At 32.3% G+C, this 23,875-nt stretch overlaps 2 protein-coding genes across 10 annotated transcripts in view; one reads left to right on the top strand and one right to left on the bottom strand.

The window, feature by feature from the left end:
• Positions 1–5,440, bottom strand: part of LOC118197004 (uncharacterized) — a 572,804-nt gene extending 567,364 nt beyond the window's left edge. Inside the window, exon 1 of one of the 2 annotated variants that reach the window (XR_004759496.2) lies at positions 5,313–5,440. The gene's annotated coding sequence lies outside the window, so the exon portion shown is untranslated. The remainder of the gene's footprint in view (positions 1–5,312) is intronic. The other variant, XM_085807849.1, reaches the window with a different exon arrangement.
• The window catches only part of LOC118183889 (phosphatidylinositol 4-phosphate 5-kinase type-1 alpha-like), a 488,382-nt gene that overhangs the window by 317,487 nt on the left and 147,020 nt on the right, over positions 1–23,875 (top strand). For 6 of the 8 annotated variants that reach the window (XM_085807846.1, XM_085807843.1, XM_085807845.1 and 3 more), the window contains exons 1-3: positions 9,322–9,875; positions 16,745–16,789; positions 18,024–18,064. In XM_085807846.1, coding sequence (XP_085663972.1) covers positions 9,779–9,875; positions 16,745–16,789; positions 18,024–18,064 — 183 coding nt within the window. In that variant the 5' untranslated portion in view covers positions 9,322–9,778. Of the gene's footprint in view, positions 1–9,321; positions 9,876–16,744; positions 16,790–18,023; positions 18,065–23,875 lie in introns of those variants that run through there. The other 2 variants (XM_085807848.1, XM_085807847.1) reach the window with 2 other exon arrangements.

The following is a 23,875-nucleotide window of genomic DNA, read 5'->3' as shown; positions in this document are numbered from 1 at the left end:
TTAACGTTGGTTTCATTAGATGAATTGTATCCTAGACAGATAATTGGTTGGTTAACTGATTACGATAAAATTCTCTACCTAAGGGAGGGAATGCCTTTTTTTAAGAGAAATGGTACCTTATGCACTTGGCGTTGATGGACACTTAGATGAGGGAAAGAGGAATACGTCACAGCGCATTCGTCATCATTCCAGCAGCATATAACTGTCTAATATTTAATGCAATTTCGTTAACCAGTTTTATTGATAAGTTTTTGTTGTTATTAGTGTGTTCTTTTTCTCAGGTTAAAAACTGATTCTCATTTAAAAACAATTTACTTTTAAGTACGTACATTCGCATTAAAAACGACATCTTTTAAGTAAGCTTTTTAGAAGCTAGTTGCGATTTTTTTTAATTATTTCCGTTTAATTTCTGGAAAAAGTTGCTCCTACAGAAAGTGGTAATATGCATAGCTTCTTCGTATCATTGGGTTTTATCTCTCTTCCAAAAACTTTTTTTTTTTTTTTTTTTTTTTTTTTTACACCAAACACTAGACACAGAAATATGCTACCTATAAATAATTATTTGTTGAGGTAACAGTTTTTTGAGGTAATTTTAATTTCCAGCTGTCATTTAACATAATTTTAAAGCTTGGATAAAAACGTAATTATCGCACCTCTCTAAAAACCAAAGCAATAAATCTTATTTAGAATCTAGATAATTTCATTAGTGTTAAAGGAATGTAGTGATTTTAATTCAAATACCTAAAAATAGGTTATTTTTTCTCGGAAATGGTATCTTATTTCCTTAAAATTTAATTTAAACAGAGCACACAAAAACAATTTGTCAAAACTCCATTTGAATTCTCATAGAGAACATCCCGAGAGATGGAATCGGACTGTCTCTAACTCATCCCTGGCTCTACCGTAATCTTGCAACGGGACTGTTGGATAGCCAAGTTTTTAAGTGCCTCGTTTCGATAAAGAAACTGCAAACACGCATTCATGTCTTCTCCAGGATCCGAACCCAAAAGCAATCAGCCTCCATTAAGCACCATACCATCCCACACGCCTTTCTTTAGTTTTTGCCTCAGTGTTCTCTTTTGACTGATGTCTTAACTACCTAATATACTCTTAAATACGCGCATTAATAAATATATATCTTGGAAACGTCGTAAAATCTTACGATTCGTAATCCATATTTGATCAAAGATTAAATATTGAAAAAGAGACTTGCCGATTATTTAACACAGAGCAGAATGGTTAACACTTCAGTTTAATAGCAGAAGCTTTGAATTTTGGAGATAGGTCGAAGGTATTTTAAGGACAAGATACTAGGGTTTGGTTTCCGTAAGAGCAGATGTAGTACTTACCTTGAGCCACCAATTTTTAGAACTGCTTTCAAATGCTTCTGTAATATTTAAAACATGTCAAATTTTATGTATATTTTCAGTTCTAGATTTTATAAAATTGGAAGCAGGAAAAGAAATGAAATATTCGCAAGGTATTTTTTCCAGTTTCTTTCAATTTGCCTTCCCTCACCCAGTTCCCAGTTTAAGGCAGACAGCCCATGAGTGCTTTGCCTTAAGAACTTTAACTTTCCAGCAAAAAATAAAATTCAGGTTTAAAATCTATAAACTTATATTCATTCAGCATAAATTGAGATAATAAAATCAAAATACGATAAAAAAATGTCTGTTTGTCAGTTTAAATAATTTTAAGTGGAAAAATATTGAATTATTAAGATATTTCAAGAGAGAAGAGAAACACGCTAAAGTAAAATATAAAACTAGGCAAAGCAACAACCTTGTGTTTGGCGCAGATTTTAGTAAATTCTGATTAAAACCTAGACCAAACACAAGGTTGTTGCTTTGCCTAATTTTATGTGTTAAGATATTTCATGAAATACTTGACTTGATAATAATACTTCATGAAATACTTACATTAAGTGCCCTCAATGATATCTACTAGGCTGGAAAAAAGAATTAAAGAGTGGAGCCTCCATTTTTACAATTCATTGAATCATTATTGAATTGAAACATTGAATAATACTGAATTTAGAAAAGAAGAAAATATGCTTGTTTTCATGGAATGCCGTAAAATATAACCTTTATTAGGTTAAATTATTGACAATATATATCGATGCATTCAACTTGCAACTCTTCTTCTAATCAAAAATAAATATCAAAGCGATAAGATTCATAACAAACTGCTGCTTAAAATCTCATTAATCGAACATGTACTTTGCAAATGCACTATAGAGGTTTTTTATTAACCCCCGATTTTTTAAGCATATCAGCGATTTTAAATATGGCTATCAATTTATTTCACATCCAAACAAATCAAATTTGCACGAATAAGAACAATTTTTTAAACAGTTATAAAGCCTAAAAGGAGCTGAGAGTTATAAATAATCACAAAATAAATAGAAATCTTTAGCCCCTCTTTCCTTTCTCTTCTCTCTAGAAATCTTGATTTTTAAACATTAATTTTAAAAAATTCGTTGCAGGAATGAATGAATCTGGGGGAGAAAGAACATTCATTATTAAAGATCTAGCATTTTTTTTTCAAGTTCTTAAATGTTTGCAAGTATCCTCATTACTATTTTCCCCACAGACATCTCATCCCTCCCTTTTTCCACCATCCGGATCTAATTCGGCTCAGTAGACGCCAATTTAAAAAATTTTCATCTGAATTTAATTGAGAAAAAATATTCGTAATAAACAAATTCAACGCTTACTGTTAAATATTTAAAGCAGTTTTGATTTTCAAAATATGCATTTTTTGCGGGCCAAAATTTAAGAAGTAAAAAGACTAGCAAAACTACTACATGTCAAGCTTTGTATTTTGTTCTATGAAAGCAGAGATTTTTGTTTGTTTGTTTTTATCAAAACATTAGTTTTAATCAGTTAACAGCACTTCTCAAAACGAATTTAAACTAAGAAGAATAACTGAATGCTAAAGTTCCAAAAAACTGTCTGGTAAGTGCAAGAATATTGAATAATTGTACAGACCTTAACTCTTTCGGAAAAAAGTGTGAGGAAGTAGTCAAAAACGTAGCAGCGAACAACTGCTATTGCGTAGATAACTTTTTTTTTTTTTTCCTCCTTTTTTTTCGCTCAACTTTTGTGCACTTGAGTTAGCGTCATATTTTCTAAAAATAGTTTAAATTATTAAAATTCAAATTAAGATTCCATTAAATATCTCCGTATGATTTTTTAAAACAGCCTATAAATTTGCAGAGATTTTCACGTTTAGAACCCCGTTTATCACGTTTATTACATTCTAATTCATAAGAACTATGCCACGTTTCACAATTTTTTGGAATTGGGGAGGGGCAAAAACCTATGAACCATGCAAAGAGAGAATTTAGTGTACGTGATAATTACGTCAAATAAGATATAAACATAAAAATGGACAGATCTCGATTTTCAGTCCTTATTGATTCATTTGTTCAACTATTAGGAGAAGCTAGCCATCTTGAAATCAGTGCTATGGAGTAGCGGGGTAGGACTGTAAGTTAATCGGGTAGCGGGGTAGTGACTTTAATCTTATATTTAACCGGATAAGCTAACTAAGTTTGAAAATATTACTTGATTTTGCTGCGAAATACATTTTATTTCAAAAAGATCTTATTGCTACTTAGCAAAGGTGATATTAATTATACACAAAAGGTATCTTATTCTAGTCTAAGTAAATGTTAAATAATCTTAAAACACTAACTATAAAATAATTAAAACACAGACGAAATATTTCCATGGTAGTACCCTTTCATGGTATTAATTTATTTTTAAGAGTATTTAATAACGAAGCCGTTCAAGAAATAATGCGAACAATGAAAAAAATCAACTGAATTTTCATAAGTTTTTAACACTACGGGCAACACAAAATTACTTCGTTACCCTTTAACTTATTTTTACGTTTCACTATTAAAAAGCGAAATAATAATTTAAAAACAGCATAAAATTCTGAAATTCGAAAAATTCCAGTAAGATGAAAGAATTCGTCTTTTAAAACTTCATGAAAAGAAATATTATAAAAAAAAAGGGGGAGCTGTAAAATGTAATATTAATTCATTTCGCTGTCTACTCACTACAGTCTACAAATTTCAGAACTGCATCTGCAATTAAGATTCACTATATAAAAAACTTTAATATTAACATGAAGGGTTAAATAGATACATTTATACTAATATTAAACAAAAAATTTTTATAAAAAAAATAGGCCATCCTTTATGACCGAAAAGTTTGAGGTCTCATAATTTTCATGGAATTAATATTTTGAAAGAAGCCACACAAGTAAATTTGTGCGCTCAAATTTCGTTTACTCTGTAGCCATTATAAGAAAATTTAAGAACTCAGACTCACCCTAAAGGCAGCAGATATCCATTATATATACACAAAAAAGAAGAGTTTTAAAGCGCTTAATATTTTTAGACTGGAAAATGCTAAAACGTCCTTCTAAATGTTTATCTTATTATCATATACAATTAGTAATAGCATCCTTTTAGACGTTATTATATTTTACATATTTTATAGTTAATGTTTTATATTAATGTAATATCGGTATTAATTTAAATAACTTATAATGCAAATTATTGCTTTCGTGCCCGCGTAGTTTTTGACATGTGCGTCTTTTGGAGGGAATTTACAATCATTATATTTTTCTATATCATTTCAGTTATTTCAATGTCAAATATTTGAGATTTATTCATATTTCAGCACGTTGTGAAATATCTTTCATTAAGAGTATGACTAACTTTTCTCTTTAATACTGCGTCACATCTCCATTTCTCCGACACGGATTATACGGTCACGTACAAGTTAGAAGTCCGATTCAAGTTTTCCTTATTCCGATTAACGTTTTTTCTCATTTTGGTTAAAGTTTCATAAATGCTCAAATGTGTTCGGGGAATTATTCATTCATTCATATTTTAGGTTATAACAAAAGCGTTAATTTTCAGTCAGTGCTTAAAAAAAAAAAAAGCACTTTTATGGAATATAAATGTTTTATGAGTTATCTGTTTCAAAACTTTTGCGGAAATTATTTCAGCAGTTGATGAACGTAAGCTTTAAATACTATATTGAAACTCAAAGGCGCGAACGGAATTCGAATTTTTCTCCGTCGCCTACCGCTAAGACCAATTATATAAAATTTTAAACTCTTTCAAATGAATTTTATTTGAAAAAGTTTTATAATGATGACCATGTGAATGCGAACTTCATCCCTAGTGAGTTAAATGCTTTAAACAACCGAAATAGTTCTTATACTAACATTAGTTAAGTAAAACAATAATGGTACGAACGACTCAAAGCAGTTTAATTTTTACTACTTACCTGTTGAGTGTATTTACCCCAGCTACATGAGATTAGGAGCGCTGCTGGGCTTTCGCTACCCTAAATAAAAGTGTCTATCTGAGTTTGAGAACTGGGTCTTTATATTTTGTGTTGCGCTGGCAGCGCCAATCTTCCGTTTTGTACGGCTACCATAGTGGAATGATTTCCATTCCGCAAGCAGGAATTTGGCGATGAAACTTTTGAAAGCTTTTGCAATTTGCGCGATGAGATCCGTATCCCTTGCAAAAAAGCCGTGAATTTATCTCACAGAGAAGTGTGATTAGGATAAGCAGACAAATAGAAAAAATTATTGTCCTCCTCTTCTTTTTCGGAGAAGGGGGATTATAATGCTTAATTACATTATTGTCTTGGAATACGATTATACCGTGTACCACATCATTTTTTACGGTATAGTTTAAAAAGTGTTATTTTCAAAACGCAAATATTGTTAGCCAATAACATTTGACATTTTGCCTGTTAGATTGTCAGTTCTGGAGAGAAAAAGCTGATTCTTATAGATATTTCCCCGTTGATTTCAAATCTAACAGTAAATGATTTCCATAGCGCAGAGTATTAAAGGATAAATTTTATCTTACAAAATATAAATAAATAAATAAAAGAAAATCTGAAAGGATTCACTTCTGCATACATTCACTTCTGAATACAACTTTTTATGTAATGAATCATAAATGGCAATAATACTAGGTGGCAAGGTCCTTTTAAGTGATATGGAGAAAGCATGAAGATCGAGACTAATAGCATCTCCGGTGCTAATAAATTAATAAAAACGGAATAAATAAGTGTGAGTGATAAAAAATCGGATTTCCTTTTTTGCGATTAGCACACAAATATAGTTAGGATTCAGCGTAATTTATAACATTTAACAAATCACTGCTGACTTGTGTAATTAGCATTTTTTCTGTGTTTGCTTCACGATTAAGAAAAATACCACTCTTGTTGCAATGGGAACAAGGGAAAATTGATTATCATACCTAAAGCTCTCGGGTTCGAATACGTGTTAAGGCATGAAGGTTTCTGATATCTCCCTCCTTCACCCAGGAACAATATTAATGATCTAAAAAAAGACTATCGTCTAATTGATATTTTAAAAAATGAAATAAATGATATTTTAGTAATGATATTTAACATAGGTTTTAATTCGTATCAAGGACGTTGCTTTCGGTTAAAATTCTAAATCGCCTAAATTTGAAGAGAAATAATTATCACAATTCGACTTATTTGCGCCGAACTGCGCAAAACTAGCAATATTATGATTTTATAAACTGCAGATTTAAAATTATTAAAAAACACAAACTTCAGACTTAAAATGCAACTGAACTTCGAGGTACGACAAAATTAAAGTGATAAACGAACATTTTTTAGTTCAGTAATATTGTTTCTTTAATTCATTATGGAAGCCATTTAAGCCTTTATAGCATAAGGGGAGATGACAGGGGATTTGCTAAGGAAAACTGTTCACCGGCCACTGAACAGTAAAATCGCTGAATGCTGGCAATTCGATCTGTTTTTGATCTGCATGGAGTTTTCGCTTGTCCTCCCCCACATTTAACATGAATGCGAACCAGTTTTCCTTAAAAAGATAATCTATGAAGGCATTCTTTCCCTTAGGCTGAAAGCTCTCGCATGCTGTAACATAGTCCAAACAGTTCTTAGAAAAACTGGCTCCAGTTCGTATTGCATGCAGTGTTGAAAGAAATTTTTTAGCTTAAGTAGCAGGAGCAAAATGGAATGTTATTACATAATTTCAGAGGTTACGTAATTCTTTTGTGCCGTTATAAGTACGTAAACTCACTTGACGTTTGACGTACAACAAATGCGATCTTCATATGTTCCGTTAAGTTATGGAACGTAATTCGATTTTTGGTCGTTTCACTACGTATTTTCATTTTGACGAAACTCTTAAAACTATAGTGCTAATTTTCCATTGTTTAAATCTCCATTATTTCTTTTTATTAATTATCAGTTAATTTATGACATTTTTTTGACATAATTCGTTCATATCCATTATTAGGTGTTTTCTCATGTTTCGATCGTTAATACTGTTGAACTGACTTTTGAGTTGACAGTTTATTTTTTTAATGTGCCCTCAGTACCCATTTACATAGATTGCAATAAGCTTTTGATATACTTGCTTTCATTGTTTCTAACTAATTCTTAGCATGGGTATATTACGCTAAGCATATTATTTTGTTGAATGTTTTCGCGTTACTCATGAAAACTGAGAGCACATGCTCTGAGTGGCTGCAATATCAGATTTTACCTATGGGAAATAGCTTAGCTCTGATCTTCTTACCCTATGTTGTACCCTGGGCAACGCTCTCGATGATGAGACGGCTAAATAACTGACATGTTGCCATTTATGAGGAATATATTAAGTTGTAAGTGTCTGGCTATTTGTTTTAAAATAATAATACTTTTTTTTTTTTTTTAAAGCGAAGATATTCAGCAAAATGGCGCTTAAAAATCATCTGTAGATATACGTACATTTGGACAAAGCCAGTCAGAAATTACTGAGTATGTTAAGAACCATATTAATTCGATATACAAAATGGGCGATGTTTAATTCAAATAAAGTAATTCAAGAATTAAAACTTTTTTATCATATGTTTGCGTCAGGAAAATACTGCTTGAAATGGCATTAGCATGAAGTTATGCGGTTCTGGTGGCGAATTAGATGGCGTATGTCTATATTAAATTTAATGAAATGTTATTTTTGCCTGATATTTTTCTTTCAGCAAAAGAAATATTAATGGAATCATTTAACATTGATAGTTTAATAAAAACAAGAACTTAGAGATATATTAAACAAATTTAGTAAATGCTTTAAAATATGGGGTAAAAATGCAAAGTGGGTAGCAGTTTAGTTTTGCTTTCGAATAAAAAAAAAATTGTTATTTTCTTTAAGGTACTTACACTTTAAAGTACTCTCACTTTTCTTTGACGTACTTTTAAGTACTTATAACAGCGGATTTCTTCTGTCGATGGACAGGCACCCAATCAAACTGTGAAAGTGCAATTTATTTCGCATTTAAATATTCTTTAAAAGAGATTTAGAGTATGACCATCGACACTTGGGAATAATGTTTAATTAGAGTTTCTCGATGGGGACGGGGGGAGAAAATGGTAATTTCGGCATCATTAGAAAAGAAGAGTCTAACTCATCAAACATTTCGAATTAAACAAATTCACCTTATCGATGTAGGTTTATATTGATTTTTAATAAAATTCATGAAAGGAAACATTAATTCCATTTCTCGAAAATTTTTAACTACCGAAGTTCAAATATGCTATTACATGAAGTTTAAAGGGTTGGATACCTGCGTGAGGGACTTTTAAGGAAAACTGAAAACTGTCTTGAATTTTCATGTTACATATAAAAAAAAAACCACGAAAGCACATTTGCGGCATATCCGTTCACAGGGATTTGAATCCGGCGTAGACTTCCAGCGTTCAGCGGTTTTATCTTGGAGGGCGAACTTCTCTCGTGCATGTTTATTAAATGAAAACACTTCGTGGTTTCTCTCAGCCTCGTACTTATTGAAATAGGCTTATTTCCAGGGCCGTTTTATCAGATTTATGACCACCGGGCTGCCGTAGTGTTTAGGAGCCCTTATCAACACAACTTTAGTTTTAAACTTGCCAGAAATGGGCCCAATATAATCACAGGAATCCCGAGCAGTGTGCTTGGTATTCTGAAACTGCTTGTTTCTGGGATATATAGTTTAAAAGTAATTTTCTCTTCTAAATAAAAAAAAAAAAAAAAAAATTACACTTAGATGTGAAACTTTTAAATTAGTGAAAAATGTAAAATATTGCAGACAAAATAGACTTTTATGAAAGTTCACTTTTTTGAAGAATTTTGGTTTGGAGAGCTATCCTGCAATCATTTCTTGGCGTACATAACTTTGTTCATTTGGCGAGGAAACATATCAGTGATGTTGCTGGCAACCCGGCGCATGCGCCCTACGGATTAATGTTAGTAGGCGGCTGCAGCGATGGTGCGGAATACACATCGTGAGTGATGTACATTTTTACTGGAACCGCATATGTGTAATATATATTTATGTAATATTATTTATCATCGCTTTTGGACCATTTAATGCTTTCAATTTTTTTTTTTTACTGAAGCGGTTGAATTTGACGAAATCTGAGTGAATTTACTGGCGTGAATTTCTATTTAGTGATTATTTCCTGTAGTTAGGGTTAAATAAGAAGCCGAATGAGAAATTGTAATAATTGTGCCTCACTTTAGTTGTAGAACTATGAAGTAGTGTAATATCGTGACGATTTCCTATAACGTGTCTTTTACTGCAGGATGCAGTTCTGAATTAATGTGACTTAGCTGCAGTCATAATTCAAAACATAATTTATTTTGTTCTCTTTGAATGCAAAACTGTACCTGAAACAATTTTTATTTCTTGCTGATCGTCTTTTTACTGTTTAATATGGATAACGAACAAAAGTCTGCCTTATCTGGAACAAAATCCACCGATACTATTATAGACTTGAAAACGACTAGTGACATTGGCAGCATTTCACATGGTAAGTCAGATGAAGGTTTGTTTTGTAAAGGAAATCTCATAATTAAATCTTTTATGTTTTAATGTTTTCATTTGCTCTTTAATTTTCTGGTTATATTATAATGACCTGAAAATATGTATTGGTACGTGTATGTTATTTTATGTATAAAGAAAGTATTTCAAATAATGTATATCAGCATCGCATAATCACGTTTTAACCAGTTTTTAAATTATACATCCATGTGCAAAATGTATTTCAGAAAAAGTAGTAATTGTTCTTTCATTTTTTCTTTCTTTCCAGTGACTAAGTGCAGCTCATTAAATACATATTTACACTATTTAGTTCAAGTGCAGCGTATAAGTTCATAGCGTGCAGCGTATAAGTTCATAGCGTTTGACTTCGTGAAGAATATCTTTTAGTTCTTTGGTTTCAGTTTCTGGATACATTGGGCGAGCTTATTACATACCAGGCTTTAATGTTATTTTAAATCCAGTTAAATTAGTTTTCAAGCACATAGACGTTATCAGAGAATTCTAGTGTGTTATACTCAAATTTTTCTTTGGTGACTCGTGTAATCAAATCCTAACATATTAGTTTGCATAAACTGCTCTGAGCTAGCAAAGCATTAAAAAGAAAGTTGTCTTATTTATTTGTCTTCAAACAAAAGAAAGAAAGCAACAACTATTTTTTCATCAGTTTTGGTGTCAGCTTCTTTTTATTCTATATTTCTTTGAACAGCAGGTTTTAATGTTGTAAGCTTTACACATTCTGATAGGATCATTTTCACATCAGGTTTAGAAATGAGAGCAATTAATAGTTATTTAATCATGCTTCCATTAAGTGTGCATCATTCCTTGTACTTTTTAGGAGAATTCAAGGAATGATGCAAGTGAAATAAATTATTGCTTTAACAAACCTTCATTTAGATTACTCCTTCGTACTGCCTCTTTTTCAATCCTTTTTCCCACATAAACAATCTTATGATGCAAGATGCAGTAAAGATACATTTTTATACAGATGACAGTTGTCTAAGTTTGGAACTGAAGCATTATTAAAATCAGGTATAAAGAAATTGTGACATCTGTTTTATGTATCTGTGTTGCAGGCCATTGTTATTCATCAACTGGGCTTGTTAAGTTACTGCATCCTGTATGACTTGATTTCAGGCAAGTACAGTTCCATGCCTATAATGTATTAATTTTTTACAGATCAAATAAAAAAGATGTGTCTATTTGTAATGTTATAGAAAATGTTAGTCACATTTTCTTAAGTGTATACGAGCCAGTTTCCCTTAGAAAGTCCTCCACGAAGGCATCCCTCCTCTTAGGCAGATAGCCCTCGAGGCTTTGCCATAATTACACACACATTTTCTTAATAAATTGTTTTTCCTATATTAGTCACACAAGGCTGTGACTTGCGTTCACAGCTAATTTCACAGCTCTAAAAATAAGGCTACTAGTTCCTTTGTAGTACTTTTAAGTTGTTCTGTTTGCTAAAATTGTCTGCAAATTTGCAGTCTCTAAACTTTCGTTGCTGTTGTTTTGGAGATTAAGCTGAAGCATGTGTAGCAAAACAAGAAATGTCAGTTTGTTGTTTGTGTTCTTAAAGAAGTGTGGAAAACACTTGTATATGTTAAACGTTCATTTCATTTTATGTATTATTTGTCTCCTGTATTCATAACTTTCAGGAATAATCATTTTAAATTGCATGATTATGGAAAAATATATTAAAAATTATAATAAATATGGAAAAATATATTAAAAATTGGAAGTGCAAATGTTTTGCTTTCCACACCTGAAGAACCCTGTAACAAGTTTGTATATCCAAAGTGTACTGAATAGAGTATGCTGTGTAATTTTGTGCTTTACAACCAAATCTTAAAAGTCTAATCCAATCAAATCTGGATTTAACAAATTGTTGGTATTGGTTATAGAACTTGTTAAATTAGGAGCTACTAAAATGGACATAAATTATGCATTGATGCAAAATTTGTTTTCAAATTAGGGTAAAGATCTTGCATGTATGAATAAAGAAAAAAAATGTATATATAAAATACAAGAGGAATTTTATAAGTTTATTTTATATAAGGAAATAGTGCGTAGGAAAGAAGCATGTTATTAAAATTTATGTTCGCTTTAAAAGTTTTGACATTCCAGATTTCTTTATATCAGTTTTCTGGAAAATGTTAAGTAATCCATCATTAGTTTTACATTTCATTAGGAATATTCTTTGTATAGAGAATTTGAAACTGTGGCAGATTGCAGTTCCATCTCTTATTTCAGGGATCTCTAACCTTTTTGTCCCAAAAAGCACATTCTAGAGTATTTGTTGGACGGTGGACACCATTAGGTGAATTTATAGTTGGATAGAATTAATAATACATGCACTTAATGTGCAAAAAACTAGGTGAATCTTCGGATTATGGTAACTTGGCGAAACTGGCGACCAACCCTCCTACGGCAACCTGCTAGTTTTTTTTTTACTCAACATTTTTTCCGACAATCTGCTAGCTAAATTACGCTTATGCTAGTACTTTTATGGAACAAAAGTGCTTAATCATGACGAAGATTAGATGCAAAATTGGGAGAAGGTGTAGAATCGCCCTCTGCTTGCCGCGTTTTTAAGAATTGCTTATAACTGTATCCATGTACACGTGGATCTATTTTCACTTAAAAAAAATCCCAGAATTGCACAAAAATGGCATTGCACACACTCTTGACTTTATCCATGTACACGTCGACCTATTTTCGCTTAAAAAGTCAAAGAAAATTGACAAAAATCCAATTCTTCTTACTCTTGTAAAAAGCGCCGAACAAATAAGTGGGTGATTCTGCACTTTAGCAGCGAAATTGTTTCTAAGTGCTTATTAGCTAAAATCCCAATTGGAATTTTCCGGAAAATGTCACATTACATGTCTCATGATCTCTCATTTCTCTAAGACAAAATAATCTGTGATTCGAACTGTGTACTTCTCAGATTATTGCTAAAGTCCTATCTAGTAACCTTTATCGCCTTACCAAAATGTCACCAAACTACCTGTTACATATTTCAAAGATTAGCCAAAAACTATTTAATTCCAAAAATAAAACTTAACATCTAAAAATTATTGTTATTTCATTAAAAATGAGAAAACTTTCACATACAATTTTATTGAAAACTAAAACATTATTAGGTAAAAATATATGTACAGTTGACCTTTGGCGGTACATGGACATAGAGTTTGTGTAATTCTTTAATTTGTTAGTTTGGCTTAGTGTAGCAGCGATTTTATAAGTCAAAGAATTGCACAAACTCGGTAGCCATGTGCACATCGACCTATTTTTCACTTAAAAAATAAAATAAAAAATCGGAGAATTGCACAAACTTGCCATTGTGCACTCCCTTAACTTTCTCCATGTACACACTGATCTATTTTCATTTAAAAAGTCACACCCAATTCTACACTAGAGACAGACAAAAAATATTTTATCTCAATAAACTACATTTTAAATCAAACAATGAAATAGCATAAAAAAGGAAATTCTTCTTGGCATTACAAAAAAGAAATATCCACTTACCTTATTTAGAAATTTCTGTGTCTTTAGTCAAACAAAATTCCTTAACAGCATCCAAAAACTTCCTAAAATTATCTGAACTAGAATCCATATACTGGCATCGCCACAAAAATAAGAGTCAATAATATCCTCCATAGCAGGTATTCCCTGACGTTCGACCATATGCATTTCCTTTGTACAAACAGGACATTTATAATGGCTATTAAGTAAACCTTCATTTACACACCAATCAATTAATGCTTTTTTTCCCTTTCATTCCAATTCGTACAGAAATTCGAATTAATATTGCTGCAGACATTTTACTGTGTAAACCTCAAAATAACCAACGTACTCCCTAACCAACATCCAACACACAAATCTTTTACCATCATTCAAATTCACCGCAGTCATGCAACCAGTTATGTCATAATAGAGTTTCCATAACATTCAACTGCTCATGTTACCATAAATGAAACAACTGAGCAATAAACCAAGGGGCACCCTTAAATATACTCTAACCCATTTTTATAGTGATCGCACAGATGATCGGCAGGCGCCATGGTGTCTATGGGCATTTTAGGGTTGGGAACCCGTCTTATATAACGTACCTAATTATCCCTAGCTTATTTGATATAAATTGCCTAATTATTATACTGCATTCCAGAAGTTTAAAATTGGAAAAATTGGTAATTCTATAAAATTTCATTTTACCTCTGTACAGTTCTTCACAATAGTGGGTAGATTACACTATATGATTATGAATCTTCATTGTAAATCAATGATTGATAATGTTGGATGTCACTTCATTTCAGACTGCTCTTTTTTACGTATGTAGAGTTTGTCACAATTTGAGAGTTTGTTTTCGCATCTTTCAATGTTTAGTCTAATTAACAGTTTTTAGATTGCATTTTAAATGATTGAATTACTATCATGTCTAGAAACTGTAGTTCATCTTTATAATTTTAGTATCTCAATTTCTTTAAGCTGCTTGATTTTTTTTCCTGTGTGGATTCTTATCCCTTTGTGGACAATTGCCATATATATACATGGCAATGCAAATGCATACCATATGGTAAATGCTATGCATACTTGACATAAGACAAATCGGTAAAAGTATATTTATGAGAACCCCTTGGCGATTTTTGGTGGTACATGGATAACGAGTTTGTGCAATTCTTTGACTAGTTATTTTGGGTTGCATAGTGGCGATTTTTTCACGAAAAGTCACCACCGCCACACAAAGCCAAAATAATAAGAGAAAAAATTGCAAACTCGGTATCCATGTACACATCCACCTATTTTCACTTTAAAAAAAATCCCAGAATTTAACAAAAATGGCATTATGCACTCCCTTGATTTTATCCATGTACACAGTGACCTATTTTCACTTTAAAAAAAAATCGGAGAATTGTACAAAATAGGCTTTGCGCACTCTCTTGAGTTTGTCCATGTACACATCGAACTATATTCACTTCAAAAGTCAAAGGGGCAGCCAACAAAAAAAAATATATCTCAAAAGCCTGCATTTTAAATCAAACAATGAAATAACATAAAACAGGAAATTCATCTTTGCACTACACAAAGGAAATATCCACTTACCTTATTTACGAATTCACACGTCTTCAGTCGAACAAAATTCCTTAACAGCATCCAAAAACTTCCTAAAATTATCTGAACTAGAATCTGTATACTGGCATTGCCACATAAATTCGCAAAATAAGAGTAAAAAATATCCTACGCAACGACGTTTGGCCATATGAATTTCCTTCCTAAAAACAGGACACCTAATAATATTTACTAAGTAAACCTTCACTTACACGCCAGTCAAGTAACGCTCTTTTCCCCTTTCTTTCCAAATCTTACAGAATTAATTCTTACTTCGAATTAATCTTATCACATTCGGCCATTTTACCGTCTGAACTATAAAACAAGCAATATACTTTCTAACCAACACACACACAAGTGCTTATGAATTTACCACAATGATGCAATCTATTACGTCTTAATAGAGTTTCCATAACATTCAACTACTCAGGCTACCAAAAATGAAACAATGACTTAGCGATAATACAAGAGGTACCCTTAAGTCAACTTTAACAGATAAATCAGTTATGGTGGTCTCTTCCTGGATAGCTACATCAGCAAAATACCTGTTCCATTCACAAAGTATTTCTTACCTGTACATATTTTAGATCGATCATGTACAGCAGTTAGATAAGCAGAAGGTGTTTACACTGAAGAGCCAAAACATTGTACCCACCTAATTAATAACATGTTGTGCGACCTTTGGCTTGCAAAACAGCTGCAACTGCTTGGATGTTACAATTCTTGGTAGGTGCTGAAGACAAGTTGTACCAAATGTCTAAGCAGTGTGCAATTTTAGTCTTGTGACATGGGGCATCCGTTGTCTTGCTGGAAAATTTAGTTTCCAGTTGGGAAGACAAATGCCATGTAAGGATATAACTGATCTGAAGTTATGTTCAGATAGTCTGTTACTTTCATGGTCTGTTCTACCACAACTAAGGTTCCCAGAGCCAAAGCATAATACCACCACCACCAGCAGCCTGTATATGGCTTGCTGTACATGGGGGGGAGTGACTGTTCGCATGGAAGACGCCATACCCTGACACGATTATCAACATCAGGAATGAGAAATCAGAATCCATCCGACCAGGCAAATGTCTTCCACTTATCCATTGTCCACTCTCAATGTTTCTGGGCCCACTGTTGGTATAGTTGACAGTGACACTGGGTTAACAGAAGTACATGAGGTGGACACCTGCTGTGCAGTCCCATATTCAATGGTGTCTGCTGAACTTGTGTGTTCTGAAACACTTGCACTAGGACCTGCATCGTATTTGGCTGCCAGGCTGAGTCACAATTTTGCTGTACCAAGCAGGACAGTCTAGGAAATCCTTTTATTTTTGATGATGCATGGACGTCCAATACCTTAGCATCTACTGCTGGTTTCACTATCATTTATCCACTTTGCATAAATATTAACAATGGTAGATCGTGACAACCTACCAGTCATGCAGTTTTGGAGATATTCATTGAGAGTCTTCGGGCATTACAATCTGCCATCTATCAAATTCACTTGGATCAGCAGCCTTTTCCCGTCACTCGTAAAAGTAAAAATTCCTTACCTTCTCTAGCAGCAGTTAAATATCATTTCCACTTAATCACATGCCCTCCACGTCATCCAGACAAGTTCATTGAAAACTGTGAGGATGTCGTAATGCTTTGGCTCGTCAAGTGTATTGTAAATTCTTTTTGTTAATTGTTGGTTATATTTTTATAACTGGCATTCAAGAATGGAATACTATATTAATATGTAATTCTGTTTACTCTTTCTAGCTCCTGAACAGTCTAATGTTGATACTGCTAAGGAAAATGCTGAAGGTAAACACATAGGTTATTTAGTTTGGTATTTTTAAGTCCTTTGTCATAGAATATATTATCATTCATAACAGTTAATTTCTAAAGTTATGTATTTTATGATTTAATCATTCCATTGTAAAATAAATAAATAGTAATTAAACTCATTGATGTCCCATTGATATGTAATTTCCACTGCTATTGAAATGGTACCATAAAATGTCATTTTTAATAAAATTTTTGTGCAGATTGTAAAGGAATGTATGTGGCAAATGTAAAAAATTACAAGACTAAGACATTTTGAATTATCCTGTTAGCTTGAATCATAATGTCTAAAAACGTAAAATAGTATAGTGTGTGTATAGCTCTGCTCTTCATGCTTTGGCATATTATGTAGCCTTTAATTAAAAAAAAAAAAAAAAAAAATACAGAAGTAAATTTCAAAACTTACTGTAGTGCAGTATGCAGCAAACAAGACATGGTAGATATGTCTTGAACATATTTCCAGAATAAAAACGTTGATTTTTTTTTGTTTTTATTTGCATTGCTTTGTTAATGATAGTTACGCATAGGATGCTTTATTAATTAAGATCTCACAATTATATACCTATGACATTACAGTAATGCTTATAGGTGCATAGCATGTTGTATATTAGATCATCTATTCTATTCTGGGGCTATTTGGTACATAGGTGTTAATTTCAAATCAGACAGGTTATATTTGCATCGCAAATGAAGTTACAGTACAGATAGTCACATGCAAGTTTTTAAATTTTCCTTATAAATTCAAGAAAAACTTAGAAACCAATAATGAACAGAGAATCATTTTCTGCGTAATTTTCTATATTAATTTTTATTCAATCTAAATTGTTTTAAGAACTTTATAAAAGGGGTTGTAAAGCATTTTTTGATGGTAGGAAATTGTTTACATTTAACATTGTTACAAGCAACTTGTATCTAACTTCATTTAAAATATATAAATGATGCATTGCTAAGTTTTAATAAAATATTAATATAGATTTGTTGAGAAGTAATATGATTAGTTTATTTTGTTAATTTGTTTTCCTGGCTAGATCTTATCCTGTTTTTGATAAGAACTGCCATCTACTTACTGTTAGTGTGCAAGTTAACATGCGTCAAGTGATAGTTCATGTTAGACTGAATTATAATGATTGTAATGCATGGTTGAAAATCATAAGTTCATTTCTTTTCACATGTATTTTATGCATTAAATTTTGGAATACTTTCTTCCCTGTAGGTATTCAGACAGAGAAGAAAACCAAGCCTCCTCCATTAGATGTAAGCTTTTATGTGTATACATTATCATTATATGCTGATAAAATTGTTTCATAAGATCTGAAATAATTCTAAAGTATGTTTCTCGTCCGAGTAATAACATTTTTTAAGCTAATTTTTTTCTCCTCATGGTATTTATAAAAAAAAGTTTAGAGAATAGCAGAATAAATATTGATATGTAAAAATATTTTCATAATTCTGGTAAATTGGGACAGTTCATAGTAATAGAGGGACCGGAAAGTAATGTCGTTTCTGCGCATGTCGACAACAACATGCTAAGAGCAGAAGTGGAAGCAAATTCATTTCAAACACTCTTAACCAACCTTGGTCGACCATCCAAGAACATTTAAAGCAGAATGGAAAAATAAGCAAATCAGGTGTTTTAAGTCCCCCATAATCTGTCCGAAAAGAACAAAGCCAGCCTATTCATCACGTGCAACGTATTGCTTCAACGGCACCATACAGAGCCGTTTTTGATCGTTTGACTAGTGGAGGCAAAAAAATAAGTCTTATATGATAATTCAAAACTCAAAGGGCAGTTTTAATAGAGGTTTACAAAGGGTTTACATCCCAAAAAGGCGCTTCTGGGTGTTTGATGGAGTATTCACGTAATTGTTCATTTCGAATTGCTGAAACCTGGAAAAACTGTTAATGTATACCTTTATTGGGAACAATTGGATCTAGTGAACCAATCTTTAATCGAAAAATATCTGGCGATTGTCAACGGAAAGGCGTCATTCTGCAACACAACAATGCAAGACCACACTGTGCAAAACAAACTCTGGAAAAATTGTAATGAATTGGGGTGGGAGATACTGCCTCACCCATCATATTTGCCCGATATTGCACCCTCGGATTTCCATTTATTCCGATTCCTACAACATTTTCATAGTGACAAAAAATTTGAAAATTTGGGTGATGTCCAAAATGTCCTCTCGAGATATTTTACTCGAAAACCAATTGATTTTTATCGGTCTGGCATTGAAATCGGCATACTAGATGGCAAAAGATTGCTGATAACGAGGGTGATTATATTATTCATTAGAAATAAAAACTTGTTACAAATTTATTCGTTTGAATTTAATGTAAGAAAGCGACATTACTTTCCGGTCCCCCTATTATAATATCTGCTTCAGTTATGCGTGTTGCGATTTTAAAATTTTAGAAAATGACATTTTTGGACTGGTAAAATTTTTAAACTGTCGTAAACTATTTATTCAAATGAATTATGTAACATAGAATAAAGCTAAGCTATATTATAATTTTTATATTTAAAACTTCAGTTTACCTTAAGTACCAGGATGTGCAATATTTTTTACTACGTACTTGTTATCTGTAAAAACTTCTATCTGTGCTTCTTAAATAAAAACTATGCTTTTGTGAAAATGTTTCATGTTAAATGTCTGTTGTAAATTATATATATGCACACACTTGCTTTTCTGTTTTATTCTCCAGAGGTATTGAAAATGTATGTTCGTGGAGTATTAACTCTCTGAGCAGCATAACCGGTTTATTCTGATCATGAGATTTTTTGTCATTTGGTATATATTGGCTTGTAATTAATTTCTTACTTTCTATAATATTATAAATGTCATCTAGATGAATGTACGCTTATGAAACTTATTATGGATACATTATCTTTCAACTAAAACTTTAAGTGAATTATGAGCCAAACAGTTGTCTACAATCAGGACTGTTTTTGAGTCGTCAGGTAAACCAACCGAATTCAAATGTTGCCGATCTTCGGGTATAAAATGATTTTCAAACCAATCATTCATTAACGCTTGAGTCATCCATGCTCTTTTATTTGCATGTATAGAATGGGGAAAATCGTTACTCCTTTAAATGCTCAATGTCGTGCATGTTTTTCGATCACAAAAAAGTTTGCATTATAAAGAAATTCTCATCCCTTAATTTTGCCGCTCGTGCTTCCCCCAAATTCCAAAAATTTTGTCTTCCCTAACTTGTGCCGACATATTCTGTTGCCGCTTCTCTGTTTATGGTGAATAACATATCAGTTATTCTTAGTTAAAATAGCACTAATTGTAATCTTTTGGCTTATTATAATGAGTTTCATTAGCAAAATCTATTTTTAGCATATGAAAAGAAATTTTTCCTCGTGAACCTTTCTTAGAGCATTTAAAAATCTATAATTATCGCCAAGCGTAATGTAAGCATAAAAGGTTGACATACTCTTGTTATTCAATTACTAATATTAAAAAAAAGTTTAGACATCACTACATGAGTTATTACTGAAGCTGTCATATATTGATAAACATGCAGTAATGAAAGCAAAATATAATAAATAATGACTCGTCAGGGCTATAAAATAGGTGAATGTTTTGGTTCAAGATGTATGCCAAGCAGACACTCAGAGCCAAATTATTAATCTCACAAATTTATGCGTACATGATTGTTTTTCCATAACAAGGTATTTTATTTAGTGCCTAAGTGAAATTAAGAATCAGAATAATTTTTAAGTGAAAATCTCCACATATTTTATTATGGAAAAAAAAAAAAAAAATGCGCATGCGTAACCAAAAAAAAAAAAAAAAAAAAGCGTGGCTTTGAGGTCCAAATTTCAGATCATTCCGGATAATGGACATCCAGATTTTGGACTTTGTACTGTGTTCTTTTATAGGAAATTAAAATTCTAGCATCCAAAATTTAAATTATTCCCTGATTAGCTATCGAGCTTAAATTTTGAACCCATACTCATTGTGGATGACAATACAATGTGGTAAAGCGATATTTTTCCTCTCGAAATTAGATTTAATTATTTTTTTATTTAATGCTGGAATGGTTTTCTTACTCTTTGTTTAATAAACAAAAACTAAAAATTTAACAATTTGTACCATCAGATAGTGTAGGTGGAAAATATTTTAAATGGTGTTTATATGAGATTTTCTTATTTTTTTTGACAAAATCACTGAATTTTTTTCCAACCATTTGATGTAGCAGATTTGTTGGAAGTGAAAAAGTGATCATACATTGTTGAACAGTGATTTAATTATTGAACAATTTGATTGGTAAGATATCATTCAGACCCGTGATGTACCTATGGGGTGCAGAAGGCCATATGCATCCCTCAGTATTTTTTCGTGCATTAAAAATTCAAAAAAATTACAATTATCATTATTTTGTTAATTTTTTATTAAAGGTCTTTTCGAATTGCCTTATCCTCTAGTTTCTATCTTCTCAAAAGAAATCATATATGCACGTTTCATTACTGCTTATCTCTATTATTCACTGAATTGTGAAAGAGCACGTATTGTAACGATCAAGGTAGTGAATGTTGGAAGATGACTGAATATGAGTTAAGAAGTTACTATTCACATTGTTAAAAGCATGCTTCAGGAAGTGATGAAGGTACGTCAGTCAAATGATCCAAATTTAAAATGCATTGAAGGATCACGGAAAGCTAGCTAAGTTTATGCTGATAACCTCTGAGTCGAACTCAAAGTTCCAGTTGAGATCTGAATTTGCCAAAATTGCCCTTGAAAAAACAAAAAGTTAGGAAGTAGAAACTTTAGTTCCTTTAGAATCCCAGACCCCAATGCTTCAGCAATGTTTCTACCTTTCTTGTTGAAGAGAAAATATCAGTATGCTATTTTTAGTTTTCAATACTTCTTTAACCATTTTTCTTGCCATTCATTTTACAACAGTTCTGAATGTAATTTGGTAGTTTGCTAAAAGAAGTACATTCATTTCATCTTTTCTTTAGACTTGAACTATCATTGACTTCCAGTGTTTGTCAAATTAATGTCAAAGGGACAATTAAAGAGCTTGAAAAACAACATTTATTTATTTGAAATTTTGCTACAAACTTGGCAAGACTTTCACTGAGGCATTTCAGTTTCTTTGCCAAGCGTATGGAGAGGACTCTATGAGTCGCACACAGTGCTACAAGTGGTTTAAGCATTTCAAACACAACAGACTGTCAGTTGGTGACAATCCCAAACTTGGATGACTTCACATCAGCAGATGATGGTAAACAAGGAAGTATACCAGGGGAGTCTAGAGTGACTGGGAGATGCTATGTGCAGGAAGAAGCCTGAATTGTGGGGAAAACCAGACTAGGGTGCTGCATCATGATAATGTGCTGGCTCACATGCTGCATTTTGTCCACATCTATTTAGCAAAACAATACACTGCAGTTGTGCCTCATCTGCCGTATTTCAGACCCAGCAGACTTTTTTCCTATTTCCCAAACTGAAAACCATGTTGAAAGGACATCATTTCAAAACCAAAGAGGAAATTCAGGACAATGCGACAAGAGACCTGCATACTATCCCAGAAGGTAAATTCCTGGAAACATTCAAGTATGGAAAAAATAATGGGAATGGGGTATTGCCAGTATAAGAGACTACTTTGAGGGGGACAGGGTTTAAAATGTTGTACAGTAAGCAGTAGGGATGTTATAGTAAAAGTTTCTTTTCTTTTTAATGCACCTTATGTAACCTTTTAGGTTATGTGTCAGAAAATCCACTACCTGCGTGAAAAGCTAGGAATGTCAGAGGATCCACACCAAATGGGTGTCCAGAATGTTGACAGCAGAAATGAAAAATATCATTTTGTTTGTCCTTGAAAGCTGCTTTCCATGACAGATACCAATAAAACTATTTATGGCTAGTGCAGAAGATGAAACATGGCATCAGCACTGGACCCAGAAAGGAAACAGCAGAGCATGGAAACAATCCTCCTGTATTGAGTCCAGAATCCAGAGATCTGATGGGAAAATTTTGAGCACCATTTTTATAAGGGGGCGGGTAAAAGACAGACCAGTGTTTATGGATTATATTGTAACAATTGCATTCACCTCCCTTAATAAATCGTTTTATTAGATGACAGATTAAACTTTCCAAAATTTAAGTAAAATTTAATTTTTTTAAGGTCAGAATTTGAATGTGAATGACCAAAAAAGTATAAAGATTCAGGTTTTCATATTTCAACTTCTTTTTTAGCTGCTGTATTTCAAAGTTTGTTAAGCATGTTAATTTCTAGAAGCCTGTGATTGTATTTAAGAATTATTATTATAGTATTTGCATAATTTAACCTAATTTTTAATAATTTGTAACTTTTCACATGTGGCCCACCAGCAACCACATGGTAACATCACCAAACAATGGTAGTTTGGTCTGGGGTATGAAATGGCTGGCTGCATAGACATTTTCATGGTTTTCCCCATGTGCTCATGTATATGAGCTTGTTTACCTTAGAAAGGCACATAACCCTCGAGTCCTTTGCCATAATTAAACAAAAAAAGCCATTTAACTTTTCATAAGCATAAACTGTCCTGGTTATTGATATACAGCCTTCAGTGAATACAAGCTTCAAGAGAATTTCTCAGGAGTTTGCTTTATTTATGACTCATTATTTCAGATATTTTGCTGATTGTAATACTATTGTTAGGATATCAAAGAATATATGCACATGTGCAGTCAGTTCTTTCTTATTATGTCAGTCATGTTCTAACACAGGTGCTCCTATCAGGGTTGCTACTGACTTCCTGGGGCTCTGTTAAATTTTAAAGGTGGTCATTGATGATCAGAGGATTGAATGGGGGTCAATACCCAAGAAATCCTATAAAATAAATGTAAGGGGGAGAATAAACTAGAATTTTTTAACATATTTTTAAAATCAATATTTATAAAATACATATATTTTTATACAGCAAGTGTAATACAAAAAAAGTAAAATGCAACAACACAGTAAAAAATAGTAAAATGAATGCAAAACTAGAATGGATAGCAAGAAACAGGTTGAATATTTTTGATTATTAAGTGATTTAAAAATTAAGTTGTTTTGTATGAA

The sequence above is a fragment of the Stegodyphus dumicola genome, chromosome X1, assembly GCF_044657685.1.
Source record: "Stegodyphus dumicola isolate Sdum_Otavi_A_Nest chromosome X1, ASM4465768v1".
In the NCBI taxonomy this organism is placed as follows: domain Eukaryota; kingdom Metazoa; phylum Arthropoda; class Arachnida; order Araneae; family Eresidae; genus Stegodyphus; species Stegodyphus dumicola.
The sequence above is the reverse complement of the archived record's forward strand: the minus strand, read 5'-3'. Positions and strand labels throughout refer to the sequence as shown.